At 40.6% G+C, this 15,882-nt stretch overlaps 1 protein-coding gene across 1 annotated transcript; it reads right to left on the minus strand.

The window, feature by feature from the left end:
* Positions 1-697: 697 nt before the first annotated feature.
* Positions 698-14,870, minus strand: snx2 (sorting nexin 2). Its single transcript, XM_089119941.1, has 15 exons — positions 14,685-14,870; positions 13,693-13,807; positions 12,834-12,976; positions 11,662-11,731; positions 10,967-11,010; positions 10,732-10,873; positions 10,584-10,662; positions 7,753-7,828; positions 6,043-6,156; positions 4,742-4,835; positions 4,431-4,636; positions 4,170-4,313; positions 2,495-2,575; positions 2,331-2,402; positions 698-1,243 (listed from the first exon to the last, which is right to left on the minus strand). The coding sequence occupies exons 1-15, from the start codon at positions 14,868-14,870 to the stop codon at positions 1,193-1,195; spliced, it is 1,617 nt and encodes a 538-aa protein (XP_088976067.1). The 3' UTR covers positions 698-1,192.
* Positions 14,871-15,882: the final 1,012 nt, after the last annotated feature.

Below are 15,882 nucleotides of genomic sequence, written 5' to 3' on the forward strand. Positions count from 1 at the left end.
ACGATAAAAAGTCAAAGTTGTGGGATATAAACTCGCAATTACGATAAAAAGTCAAAGTTGTGGGATATAAACTCATAATTGCGAGAAAACGGCTGAATTGTGGGACATAAACTCACAATTACGAGAAAATACCTGAATTCTGGAATAGAAACTCGCAATTACAATAAAAAGTCAGAATTGAGGGATTTAAACTCGCAATTGCGAGAAAAAGTCAGAATTGTGGGACAAACTCGCAATTACGAGAAAACACCTGAATTGTGGGATAGAAACTCGCAATTACGATAAAAAGTCAGAATTGTGGGATAGAAACTCTCAATTGTGAGAAAAAGTCCGAATTGTGGTATATAAGCTTGCTATTACGAGAAAACATCTGAATTGTGGGATATAAACTCGCATTTACAATAAAAAGTCAGAATTGTGGTATATAAGCTCACAATTTCGAGAAAACATCTCAATTGGGGATATAAACTCGCAATTCGCGAGAAAACACTTGAATTGTGGGATATCAACTTGCAATAGTGAGAAAAAAGTGAAAATTGTGAAATTTAAACATGAATTTTTAGTTTAAAAAAAAAATCACAATTGCCTTGTTTATTTTTTGTTCCATGAAAGAAGCAAGCTTTCAAATAAAAAAAATACATTTTAGAGCAGAACTAGAAAAACGAATATTCACTATATCCAAAAACATGACGTCGAGTTCTGATACAGATTCATTCCTTTATTAAGGTTCAGATATTGTTGCACAGGATTGTAGAGTAAAAAATACTTGTGATTAAAAAATCTGTAACAATGAATCAACTGAAACGTTCAAAAATTTCAGGCAACAAAGCAAAATAAAAAAATATACATATGTATATAGTATAGGTGGACTCGCGCGGGTAGCCGAGTCCAGAGCGCACGAGCCGCCCGAAGCTCAGCGGTTATTATTCATACTGGTAAATACTGATCAAGAGAATAATAATGCTTCGTTCTGTACAAACGAGAGGACGGAGGACAGAGGCAGAAGGCCTTCCCCTGCCGGATCATTGCCTAACGCCTCGCGCATCCGCACCGACACACCAAACAAAGGATGAAGAGAGTGAGATGCTTTTTATTACTGTAGTGCTATCATTAGTGTTGGATTAAGTCTGTGCAGCCTTTCTTGCAGGATCATTAATGGAGAACAGAGAAGAGGATGAGCCGAGTCGTCCGGCTACGCGATCGCTTTGGCTTCCGGTAAGAACGCCTCCCAATACTTTATAAGCTGAAACACAGAGACAAGAGAAACAAAACATGAACCGTTCCATAGTTCTGATCACGAGAACACGGTTCTTTACTCTGATTGGGTGACCTTTAACCCTCATGTTGTTTTTAGGGCACTTTAACCCGGAGAGGATTTCCTTTACACCAGAAATCCTACAAAAGGTTCTATATGTATATTGTGAATATTTACAGGATAATTAAATAATTTTTTTTAATTCATTTAGTTTTGATTCAATTTTATGAATTAAGCAGCTCATAAACATGCTGTATTACCAGAAAGAATTGGAATAACCTATTAAACAAAGTATTATGCAATCATGTAAGTCTTCTCCTTACCGTATATAGAAAATAAAATTGAGTCTAGAACGCTAGAGTTCAATATATTAGAACAACATTGAACTTTTATTCTAACACAGTGCCTTAACCAGACGTGATGCGGTAATTCCAGCGACAAGCAGTTTTCTGTTTTCAGAGATGACCAAATCAATCCAAAATCAGCCAATCAGAAGAGAGTGTGGGCGGAGTCTCTCTGCAAGTGCAGCGCAGTGTAAAAATCAGCCAATCAGAAGAGTGTGTGGGCGGAGTCTTTCTGCAAGTGCAGCGCAGTGTAAAAATCAGCCAATCAGAAGAGAGTGTGGGCGGAGTCTTTCTGCAAGTGCAGCGCAGTGTAAAAATCAGCCAATCAGAAGAGTGTGTGGGCGGAGTCTCTCTGCAAGCGCACTCACAGCCAAATCAATAAAAAAATCAGCCAATCAGAAGAGAGTGTGGGCGGAGTCTCTCTGCGAGTGCACTCGCAGCCAAATCAATAAAAAAAATCAGCTAATCAGAAGAGAGTGTGGGCGGAGTCTCTCTGCAAGTGCAGCGCAGTCTAAAAATCAGCCAATCAGAAGAGTGTGTGGGCGGGTGCACGATCACGGTCGCGGCGTCACGTCTGGTCAGGACACAGTGTAAGAGTGCAGTTAATGCTGTTTCAACTCACTGCCGTTGCTCATTCCTTCAATCGGCACAGGTTTTGCTAATGAAAGGAAATGCGCTGATGAAAAGGAATCCAGCATTTGGTGAAGGAGTCGAGATTATTCAACACGTACCTGCTGTTGTGTGTGAACTAGCGACTCCAGATATTTAACGATGACGACTTTGAAATCCTTCACTCTGTCTTTCTGTGAGGAGAAAAAGAGAAACAAGCGTTTGGTGTGTTAGCGGCGAGAGCACACACACACACACACACACACACACAGACGGCTGAACTCACCTCGAATCTCCCAACCTCTCGCCGGATGATTTTAGAGATCTGCTCAAAATCTCTTTCACCCTGCTGCACTTTCCCTTCCCACTAAACACACACACACACGAGACATGCTTTAGGAATAAGAGCTGAAAAACAGTCACATCAGGTCAGAGGATCTAGTGAGCGCATGATTATCATTTCTGGATGAGAGTGAATGATCTATAATGAGTCCTGCATTACAACTACAAATAAACAACACAACACATCAGCCAAAGTACATTAAACACACACTCAGCTGTTACAGTGAGAGATGTCGTGTGTGTGTAAGCATGTCGTGAGCGTCTGCATTTGATCTGCATGATGCAAATATAAGAGTGTAAAAGAGCAGGCGTGATGATGATGATGATGATGAAGACAGCAAATGAAACCAAAGCCACAGTCCTACCTCCTCGATCTCCTTCGTGGGGCGTGACGGGGAAAATGCAGAAATTAAAGAGGCTGAAAATGTTTCGTGCTTAAAAGAATCAATAACTGTCATGAACTCTTGCAGCTGTCGTGGGAACAGTAGAGATATGAATGAACCGGCGGCGGGAGGGAAGGAAATAAACATGCGGGATAATTCCCATCATCCCCGGCGCCGCTCACAAACTCAAGCTGTGTCACAAATATATAGCAATAATATCATTTTTTTAATAACAGTATTATTTAGACATTTTATGTGCAATAATATTTGACTATTATGTCCTCATTAATTACTAATTATTGCACTGTTTTTATTCTTACATTGTCTATTCTAGTTTTTTTTTATTGCTATTATTATTTTAGTTTGTGAGGGTAATAATGTTGTTTGTCATCACGTTATTTATTAACCACTTTGGCTACGCAATTAAAGCTGCGACTTCTTTTGTTGATAATTACGCGCATCATCCACTGAACTCTTTCTTGCTGGAATTTAACACAATATTTGCACTATTTATTCTACAAAACGTCCGAAATATCAATTCGAAAACCGAAAATGACTCCTTTCCAACTTATTTTAAATTAAATTACTTTTAAATTTAATTAATTTAAAGACCCCCTGTAGTCAATAATTTGATACTTTAAAACTCATCTTTGATCACCAAAATGATTCCTTAAAAAAAAAAAATTCTTTATATCTTAAAATATCTTGAATGTAACTCGACACCTTTGTCTCATTCAGTATGCACAGCTCTATGAATATGCAAATGAGCCCCGCCTCCACACACTCACTCAGATCCACTGATTGACGATCACACTTTGATCTGATTTTTTCAACAAAAGAGTTTTTTTGTCAAATAAGGTGCTGTACAACAGACTTTACTTTGTAAATTAAGACTGAAAAAAGACTATTTTGGTTCAATGATAATAATGTATTGTTATTGTTATTAATAATTTGAGATAATAAACAATATTCAAATATTTCTGTCACGATTTCTTCAAGTTAAGCCAAACTTTTATTTTGGAGGCTTTTTGCCAATAGTTTTCCAAACTTTTATTTTGGTTTTGGTGCATAAATAAAACTGCCATAGTGCATAAGTATATGAATTGAGACGCATTTTTACGCAGAAGCTCATTAACGAATCCGCTGATCAGACACAGCCTGCGGGTGATCGTGTCGGTAATGTCAGTCATGCGTATCCATGAGGATCGTGTCGTGTGTGTGTGTGTGTGTGTGTACCTCCTTGATCTCATCTTTGGCCTGCTGGAGTTTGTCGGGTTTGTTGGCGTACTGTAGTTTGGCTTCGGCTTCTCTCTTCCGCTGGAGCATCATCTCCGCCTCCTGCCATTTGCCCCATGTTTTCATTCGCTGGTCGAACACGCCCTGCAGACACATGACGTGTCACATGACCAGGAAAGTGCATGTGTCCATCATAAAAGTGCGACTGCTGTATGATGCAGAGTAGTGTGAGAACGGCGGTGTGTGTGTGTCCGCGCTCACCTTGACGGCGGTGATGAGCCGCACGTAATCTCCCAGCAGCTCGGAGAACATGAAGAAGTCGTTGCAGGCCTGATCCTGGTGCAGCGTGTCGATCTTCTCCTCCACCTCGGCCAGCTGGGACAGCGCTCGCGACAGAGCCGTGTGATCCTCAGAGTTCCCCAGCATCGCGGAGCTCTTCGCAAACGACACCGTGTTCACCGACAGCTCTGCGGACCAGAGACAAACAAACATTAAAAACAGCGTTTTCCAAACTCCTGACCATTAATATAATTCACAGAACAATACTTGTGATGTTGTTATGACGCGCTCACCCTTCCTGTGACACACTAGCGACTCCACACTCGCGTGAAGCTTTCTGAGCTGGACGTCCAGATTCTCGAACTGCTGCTGCTTCTCCTCAAACCACTTCAGGAACACAGAAACACTTCAGGAGGAATCATGATCCAACGAGCCTTTACAAGCCATGCTGACGCGTCACACACAGCCGTCACACAGCCGCAACACAGCCGTAACACACACAGCCGTAACACAGCCATAACTCAGCCACAACCCACATAGCCGCAACACACAACCGCCTATTTTTTCTACTCACTATAACACTTATGTATACTAGTATGTATTATTTATTTAAATCAAATTAATATTCATTTTATTTTAACACATTTTATTGATTATTTTAATCATTTCTATTTATTTATTTTAATTCATATATATTCATTTTATTTTAATATTTTTTTCTTGTTTGATAAAAAGTTCATATTTATATATATTTTTTCATTTTAAAACATTTTCTTATTTGATTACAATTTCTTTAAATCAAATGTACTGTATGTTATTATTTTAATACACTTTCTTATTAGACTACAATTTATTTAAATTTATATTATAATAGATTTTCCTATTTGATTAGAATTGATTTATTTATTTAAATCAGATTTTCATTAATTTATCCATTTTATTTATTTTAATTCAATTCACATTTATTTGTAAAGCGCTTTTCACAGTACACATCGAATCCAATTTATTTCTTCATATATTCATTTAAATCAAATATAAGTTATTTAATTTTATATTTTTAGTTTAGTTTAATTTATTTATTTATTTAAATCAAATTTGTATTATTTTATTTTATTACATTTTTTTTACATTTATTTATTGAAATAAAATGTATATTATTTGTATATTATAATGTATATTATAATGTATACAATTTTATTTATTTAAACTGAACTTATATTCATTTTATTTGATTACATTTTCTTTTTTGATTATTTAAATCAAATCTATAATATTGTATCCTAATCGATTTTCTGAATTTGAAACCAATTTATTTATGCATATATATATATATATATATAATTGGATTCCAGTTAATAGCTGTATATGAGTCAGGATTATTATCCATATTTCCATGAAGGCCTGATGGATGTGCAACACTGTAAACATTTTAAAGTGCGCAGTCAGTGTATAAAGAGCACAGATGCGTCACATGACCCCTCTCTCTCACACACTCACACACACACACACACACACACACACACACACACGTCTGAAGCCAGAGAGCAGCTCATTAATTCGTCTCATTATTCAAGTCCAGAAATCAGACTCTTACCGCATCCGCTTCATTCATCTTGATTGTCATCTTGTTGACAGCGTCGGCCGCCTTGTTTACCATCCTCAATATCCCTGCGCCGCTCAGCGCCTGAGTGCTAACCGCGCGCGGCAGCTGCACAACATGACAAATAAGGCCAAACAAACCGGTTAACAGATGCGATCCCGCGGGAAGCGTTTCCCGGCGCGCCGGGAGTTTCTCCAGTCCTATACATTTCAATGCTGGTCCAATTTAATACGTTTCACCGTGGAAAACTCTCAGAGGGCCGCGCGCAAAATAGCTTTCAATCGGGCCGGAGCGTTCAGCGCGTCCCCGTCCTGCCTTACACACACATACACACACTCCTGTACCAGAGTAAAGTGTGTGAACTACATCTACATCTACATCACCTTCACATCATAGAGTTATGAGCGCATCAGCTCTTGAGTAATAATTAATAACGGCCTTTAACTGTGCTAATTCTCTAAAATGCTGAAATTTCAAAAGCAGATTTATTTTACTTAATTTGACTTATTTATTTTAGTTCAATATTTTGATATTTATTTATTCATAATTTGAAATACCTTTCACAAGCAGATTTATTTATATTTATTTAAATTGTTGTGTTTTATTCGTAATTAATTATTATGATTTTTTATTTAAATTTATTAATAAAGTAAATAAATCTTACAATATATTTAAATAAAATGATAACAATTCATTAAAATAAAATAAATAAAAAATAATTCAAATAAATATAAATAAATCTGATTTTAAAGGGTTTTCAAAGAATTGTGGAATACATTTATTAATTAAATAAATAAAAGTTACAATATATGTAGGCTCAATTATTTGATATAGCCTACCTTTCCAAAGCAGATTTATTTATTTATTTATTTAATTAAATATTACTTATTAAACATATTCTGTTAAATAGTTATTTTAATATGTATTTATTATTCTTTAAATACATTTCCAAAGCAGATCTATTAATTTTGATTAAATTAATTAATTTATTTTAGTTCAAAATGATTAATTACAAATATTTTGAAAAATATATACATTTAATTGTTCATTAATTATTTGAAATCTTTATCATTTTTGATTTACTTGTATCATTTCTAAAAATATATTGTAATATTTATTAATTATTATAAACATATTCATTTATTAATAATTTAATTAATTATTTTAAATACTTTTTCAAAGCAGATTTATTTTTATTACTTTTGATTAATTTTGTATTTATTTTAATGACTTATTATTAATTACAAGTATTCTGTTCAATTATTTATTTATTAATTCTTTGAAATACTTTTATTTATTTATTTAATTAATTAACTTAATGTTTTATTTGAATAGGGACAGATATATTAAACATATCCATCTAATGCTCGTCAGTGCTTGTATTAAAGCTAATTTGCAACATTGTCCCTACAAGAGATTTTATAAATTACAGTTACAACAACAAACCAAAGCAGATGTACTTATTGTAATTAATTTTAATGAATTATTGTTAATTAAAAAATATATATATTTAAATATCTTTCAAAACCAGATCTTGTTTTCTCTACAAACTCAAAAAAAAATATTTTAGTGATTTTGAAACTCTAGTAGTGTGCAGGATTTTATTACTTTTTTCTAGTATTTATGGTTGTTGATCCGCAGCATAAATGACAGTAGAGTACAGTAAGCAGGAGCTCGTGGGGTGTGTGTGTGTCGGGTCCGTACCTCTGAACTCTCCAGAAACTGCAGGACGTCCGGGTCTTTGAGCAGCGCCGGGTGTTTGACGGTCCTCATCAGATACCTGCGCGCACACACACACACACACACACACGTCCATCAGCACCAGTTCTTTAACAGACACACCTGACCTTCACGTCACTCCACGGCCTGATAAAAAGGCCATAGAAATGTCAGCGCTTCACCGAACTGTAATTTCTATTCGATTCATCAGTTTGTGAAAACCAGCCGAGCCGCGGTGACAGCAGCGAACGCCGCGCGCACACATGATCACCCGCTAATACTCACCGCGCAACCTTTCAGACACAAAACACCGAACACGAGTGATCTTTACAACGCAGGAGAGCGGCAACACGAGACGGAGACTCACACACTGAGAAACTCAACGCCTAATCAGGGAACACACACTCTACAGTGAACTATTGAGGGCGCACACTCTACAGTGAACTACTGAGGGCGCACACTCTACAGCGAACTACTGAGGGCGCACACTCTATAGTGAACTACTGAGGGCGCACGCTCTACAGCGAACTACTGAGGGCGCACACTCTACAGCGAACTACTGAGGGCGCACACTCTACAGCGAACTACTGAGGGCGCACACTCTATAGTGAACTACTGAGGGCGCACACTCTACAGTGAACTACTGAGGGCGCACACTCTATAGTGAACTACTGAGGGCGCACACTCTACAGCGAACTACTGAGGGCGCACACTCTACAGCGAACTACTGAGGGCGCACACTCTACAGCGAACTACTGAGGGCGCACACTCTACAGCGAACTACTGAGGGCGCACACTCTACAGCGAACTACTGAGGGCGCACACTCTACAGCGAACTACTGAGGGCGCACACTCTATAGTGAACTACTGAGGGCGCACACTCTACAGTGAACTACTGAGGGAGCACACTCTACAGCGAACTACTGAGGGCGCACGCTCTACAGCGAACTACTGAGGGTGCACACTCTACAGCGAACTACTGAGGGCGCACACTCTATAGTGAACTACTGATTGCGCACGCTCTACAGCGAACTACTGAGGGCGCACACTCTACAGTGAACTACTGAGGGCGCACACTCTACAGTGAACTACTGAGGGCGCACACTCTACAGTGAACTACTGATTGCGCACGCTCTACAGCGAACTACTGAGGGCGCACACTCTACAGTGAACTACTGAGGGCGCACGCTCTACAGTGAACTACTGATTGCGCACGCTCTACAGCGAACTACTGAGGGCGCACACTCTACAGTGAACTACTGATTGCGCACACTCTACAGTGAACTACTGAGGGCGCACACTCTACAGTGAACTACTGATTGCGCACACTCTACAGTGAACTACTGAGGGCGCACACTCTACAGTGAACTACTGAGGGCGCACACTCTACAGTGAACTACTGATTGCGCACGCTCTACAGCGAACTACTGAGGGCGCACACTCTATAGTGAACTACTGAGGGCGCGCACTCTACAGTGAACTACTGAGGGCGCACGCTCTACAGCGAACTACTGAGGGCGCACGCTCTACAGCGAACTACTGAGGGCGCACGCTCTACAGCGAACTACTGAGGGCGCACACTCTACAGCGAACTACTGAGGGCGCACGCTCTACAGCGAACTACTGAGGGCGCACGCTCTACAGCGAACTACTGAGGGCGCACGCTCTACAGTGAACTACTGAGGGCGCACGCTCTACAGCGAACTACTGAGGGCGCACACTCTACAGTGAACTACTGAGGGCGCACGCTCTACATTAAACTACTGAGGGCGCACGCTCTACAGCGAACTACTGAGGGCGCACGCTCTACAGCGAACTACTGAGGGCGCACGCTCTACAGTGAACTACTGAGGGCGCACGCTCTACAGCGAACTACTGAGGGCGCACGCTCTACAGTGAACTACTGAGGGCGCACACTCTTCAGTGAACTACTGAGGGCGCACACTCTTCAGTGAACTACTGAGGGCGCACGCTCTACAGTGAACTACTGAGGGCGCACACTCTTCAGTGAACTACTGAGGGCGCACGCTCTACAGTGAACTACTGAGGGCGCACACTCTTCAGTGAACTACTGAGGGCACACGCTCTTCAGTGAACTACTGAGGGCGCACGCTCTTCAGTGAACTACTGAGGGCGCACACTCTTCAGTGAACTACTGAGGGCGCACGCTCTACAGCGAACTACTGAGGGCGCACGCTCTTCAGTGAACTACTGAGGGCGCACGCTCTTCAGCGAACTACAGAGGGCGCACACTCTACAGTGAACTACTTTACAGTGAATTAATAAAAATATTAAAATATCCATTTATTAATTCTTTGAAATACCTCTACCTATTATTTTTAAATTCATAATAAGTGTTCATATTTATAATAGTTTATAAATGTATAATATATATATATACATATATATTACATTTATAACATAATTCAATATATACATTCATAAAAAATTATAATATTTATAATATCAATTAGAATATTCTATTAAAGAATATTCTATTAAAATATTATTTTATTATTTCTCAATATTATATCTTTGATAAACGTTTCCAAAGCAGATTTAATATATTTAATTTTAATACATTTATATTTACTTTACAATTTATCTATTTTAGTTATTTCATTTATTTATTTTAATGAATTATTATTAATTTAAAAGATAAATAAATATTTACTTAAAGATTTATGTATTAAATGTTTTATTGCATATTTATTTGTATTAATTTTACTGTATTTTTTAATGCATTTAATTGACTAAAATATTATTCTAAAATGATATATATATTTGAATGTTTCTGTATTAGTTCTCTGAAATACCTTTCCAACGCAGATCTCCTTTTCTCCACAAACTCCACCGATGACGTGTCCTCCTTTCCCACTTTGACCTTCGTCATCCCTGAAACACACACACGAATGTGAACCAATCAGACGCTTCTGTGATCATCAGTGAAGGTGCAGAACTTACCCACAATGCTCTTCTCTGGAGCCGGAGGCACGATGTAGCCGATGTGCATGTACTTGGAGGCTAATTTACTGTGCAAACCCAGGAAATCACTGAAGCGCCTCTTGACGGACACCTGGTCTCTGCTGAATATGGACAGGCTGGTCTACACACACACACACACACACACACACACACAGGATTCAGAGTCACCGCAGACCCAGAACATCTCAGGTGAGGCTCCAGAGGTCATGCTCACCTTCGTCGACACTTTATACACCATGTACGCGTTCATGCCGTCACCTGGAAAACAAACACTCAAATATATCAGAGCATTTCTCACACGATCACTGTATTATTTATCTCGGGTTATCTCTTCAGTCCAAATCCTGGGTTGAGTCTTTTGGGTTAATTTTTGGGTTATTTTCTCAGAGTTTGGGTATCTTCTATGTAACCCAGCTCCTGGGTCAGACGTAGGAACCCAATGTTTGGGTAGTTTTTGTGTAACAAAACTTGAATTACTTCTAACATTTGTTAAATGAGCTTAAATATGTGCACTATATATACAAAACTATATAAAATATGATCAAAAATAAAGGAATTATCATGTAAACCAGTGGTGGTGTGGAGTATTTTTAAGTTTAGAGGATTTAAGTTAATCTATAATGTACGAATTAAAAAAAGCCATTACTGTAGTAAAAATGAATCAACCCATTATGCTGGGTTAAATCAGCCCAACATGTGTTCTGTCCAATATTTACCCAGCCATATTGGGTTGTTTTTTAGAATGCATATAAAACCAAACATTTGTGTTTGACCAGATCTGTGCTGTTGGATTGGTCATAAACATGTTTACCGCTTCCGTTTTACATTCATGACAGAGTTTGATTTATTTTCCAGGTCTCTTGATTTTACAACGAACGCTGAAGCGCAAACGTCCTGAAAGCTCCTTACCGACTTTCTCCGGGTCCGACACCGATATCTGGATGTCAAACGTGTCCCTGTTTTCCTCTTCATCTTCATCCTAGAGAGCAGAAGAGACTGTGTGAGACAGTGTGAGATCAGACGAGCTCGAGCGGGGTCATGGCGGGGTCATGGCTAGCTCCTGCGGGGTCACGGCGGGGTCATGTGGGATCATGGCGGGGTCACGGCAGGGTCATGGTGGGGTCACATGGGATCATGGCGGGGTCATGGCTAGCTCCTGCGGGGTCACGGCGGGGTCATGTGGGATCATGGCGGGGTCACGGCAGGGTCATGGTGGGGTCACGTGGGATCATGGCGGGGTCATGGCTAGCTCCTGCGGGGTCACGGCGGGGTCATGGCTAGCTCACGTGGGATCATGGCGGGGTCATGGCGGGGTCATGGCTAGCTCCTGCGGGGTCACGGCGGGGTCATGTGGGATCATGGCGGGGTCACGGCAGGGTCATGGTGGGGTCACATGGGATCATGGCGGGGTCATGGCTAGCTCCTGCGGGGTCACGGCGGGGTCATGTGGGATCATGGCGGGGTCACGGCAGGGTCATGGTGGGGTCACGTGGGATCATGGCGGGGTCATGGCTAGCTCCTGCGGGGTCACGGCGGGGTCATGGCTAGCTCACGTGGGATCATGGCGGGGTCACGGCGGGGTCATGGCTAGCTCATGTGGGGTCACTCCAGAAGCTAGCTCATGTGGGGTCACGGGGTCATGGCTAGGTCATGCAGGGTCACGGGGAGTCATGCAAGGTCAGGGCGGGTCATGCGGGGTCACGGTGGGGTCATGGCTAGCTCTTATGCGGGGTCATGCGGGGTCACAGTGGCAGCATGGCTAGCTCATGCGGGGTCATGCAGGGTCACGGCGAGTCATGCGGGGTCAGGGCGGGTCATGCGGGGTCATGGTGGGATCATGGCTGACTCATGCGGGGTCACGGTGGGGTCATGGCTAGCTCATGCGGGGTCACGGTGGGGTCATGGCTAGCTCATGCGGGGTCATGCAGGGTCACGGCGAGTCATGCGGGGTCAGGGCGGGTTATGGTGGGATCATGGCTAACTCATGCAGGGTCACGGTGGGGTCATGGCTAGCTCATGCGGGGTCACAGTGGCATCATGGCTAGCTCATGCAGGGTCACGGCGTGGTCACTGCGTATCACCTGGTCCGGCGAGCGGGCGAACGCCTCGGACACCCGCGGGTCCAGTGTAGCGGTGGGCGTCACCGGAGTGATGGCGGGAGACGGGCCGTCGGACAGGATCGGCTGGCGTTCGGGACTGTCCAGAGAAACCTCCTCCGTCGCCTCTGAGGAGAACAGCACACGAGCAGAGCTTACACTGACGGCAGACTCAATAATGCTCTTAAAACGCTAGATAAACATTATTTATGGAGCGTTTTTATGAAACATTTTAGTTGGATGTTCGTCTAGCATTTTTAGATTGTTTCAGAGCGTTCATAAGTAACGTTCACTCTAATGTCTGATGGGTCAGAAATGAAATGTTCAGTTCAGAAGTTGGAGATCTGTAAGATATTCTTAATGCGTCTGAAAGAGTCTCTCCTGCTCACCAAAGCTGCGTTCATCCCATCATAAATACAGTAAAACAGTGAATATTATTATAATGTGAATCATCTGTTCTCTATGTGAATATACAGTAAAGTGTCATTTATTCCTGTGATTTTCAGCATCATTACTCCAGTCTTCAGTGTCACATGACCCTTCAGAAATCACTCTAATATGAGGATCTGATGATCAACACACAGTTATGATTATTATCAATGTTTATATTTCTGTGGTGGCGTTTATTTGAAATATAATCTTTTGTAACATTATAAATGTCTTTACTGTCACTTTTGATCAATTTAATGTGTCTTTGATTATTCAAAGTATTTTTGATCACAAACGTTTAGAGGGTAAAATCCTGAATTTCCACATTCTGAATATGTAAACAAGAGTCACTGTCAGAGTCACGTCTACAAACACAGAGAGTGTTATGATCACACACACACACACACACACACACCAGCGAAGAGGTCGTCGGGATCCTCGTCCAGGAAGATCTCCTCTGGCTCTGGTTCTGGTTCTGGCCCGTTGGAGCTGCTGATGATGAGGGTTTCTGCTGGAGATGTTGGGCTGGCCTTCGAGAGAAACACACCTGATCAACACCTGAACCTGAGGACCGTAACGAGGCTCTCGCTGCTGAAATTAATGAGAAGTCCCTCAGCAGTTCTACACACAGATGAACACATGTAAATCAGTGTGTGTGACACGGTTACTCTCCAGCTCATTAAAGTTAATGTTCACAGTCACACACACTTTCTCCTGTCGTAAACGTGTTCGGCTCACAGGATACACTCGTGACTGGATCCACAGGAAGTGGAAGGAAAGGTCTTCCTGTCATTCAAAATCTGCTGACCAGTGTAAACCAGCACAGCATCACATGACAAATATGATATTTCCAAAAGTATGAGAGCTGACAGAAAGAAAACAGGGTTTGGATGATAAATGACTAATTCTTAAAGATGAGACACTACACACAAACCGTTGTGTTTTCAGGCACTTCCTTTCATTACATCTTCTTTCTGACAAGTGGAAACTTACAAAACATCCAAAACACACTTTTAAGTGTTTATTTCATTGCACTTTTAATGTATCTGTAGATTTCAATCTTTAAATGCAGCGAGTTCAAATCAGAAATCGCTTGAACAGTTTTACACGCAACAATCTTTACAGATTTATTCATATCTATATATTCTAAATGTTTGTTCATTTATAATATCTAGTCTCTGCGTTCATGTGACGCAGTGTTGATGTGCCGAAGTAGCCCGTGTTGCGCATGCGCGCTCAGCATCTCTACTCGCTCATGAAATTCAATGAAATCTGTCAGAATCGGAAGAAAACACGCCGATGATGTTTCGCTGATTATGAACATTGATTATTGATTAGAGGCTGTGACAGCAGGGCGTGTCGATGCGCGTCGGCAGCGCGTCGCGAGCGTCTTTAATCGCATCTCACCTCCATCTTGCTCACGGCGCTGACGAACAGATCCTCTCCGTCCTCCGGGTCCGAGGAGCGCGCGTGCGACGCGTCGAGCCGCGCGGCAGGTTCCCTGTCCTCCGCCATCTTCAACAACAACAGCAGAATAAAGTCTTGAGTGATAGAATGAGTGTGTGCTGAGTTAGTCATGTGACCGAGTCTCATGACAGAAGCGCTTCGTGCGCCTCATGCTCCGCCCTCACTGCGCAGGACGGGCGGGTCTCCAGCACTGCGCGCGACACTGGCGCGAACTGAACAAAAATGACAAAATAAATAAATAAATAAATATTTTGACTGAAATTGTGACTAAAACAGTTATAATTTTGAAAAGGAGAAATGATGACAGAGTCCAAAGTCTGACTTAAAAATAGAAATTATGACAGTCAATATAATGACATAGAAAGTCAAGTTTCTGAAATAAAAAGTCAATATTTGACATAAAAAGCCAAATTCTATGAGATGAAGTGTCATAATTCAAAAATAAAGTGTCAAAATTGACATAAAAGTCATAATTATCACATACAATTTGAATTTATGTCTTTTTAAATCATAATTTTGACTTTTTCTGTAATAATTTTGACTTTATTTCAGAATGACTTTTCATGAATTCTTTCAGAATCACATTGGACTTTGTCATAATTTCTCCTTTTTTTATGTGAAAATTATGACATAGCCCTATGTAACCATGAGATACTACGTCATAATTCTGAAATAAAAGTCAAAATTGACTAAAAAAAGAAATTATGATCATATATTATGGTCATCATAATCATGACAGAAATTCATAATTGTACGTTTTTATTATTTAATTAATTAAGATTTTCCAAAGTATTTTTTTCTTAAGTGGTGGAAATGTGCTTCCAAATCAAGTGTCTATCTGCATAAGTGTTTTTAGAAATATTCACTTCACATGCTTTATTCCTGCACTGAACTGACAATCTGCATCATTTATTAATGTATATGTTCTTATAGTCAAAGGTTAAAGGGATTGTTCAGCAGAACAGATAAACACAGAGGTTGGAAAAAACTTGGTTGACTAAACGAAGGTAGAATTTTCATTTTTGGGTGAACTTTCCCTTTAACAACAACTGAAATCAAAAATGTAATGTAATGAAACCCTGTAATGACTGACATGAAATAATGTGTTTTATTTATTGTATAATATTTTGCTCCGGTA

Source organism: Pimephales promelas, chromosome 14 (assembly GCF_988280905.1).
Source record: "Pimephales promelas chromosome 14, fPimPro1.hap1.1, whole genome shotgun sequence".
Lineage (NCBI taxonomy): Eukaryota > Metazoa > Chordata > Actinopteri > Cypriniformes > Leuciscidae > Pimephales > Pimephales promelas.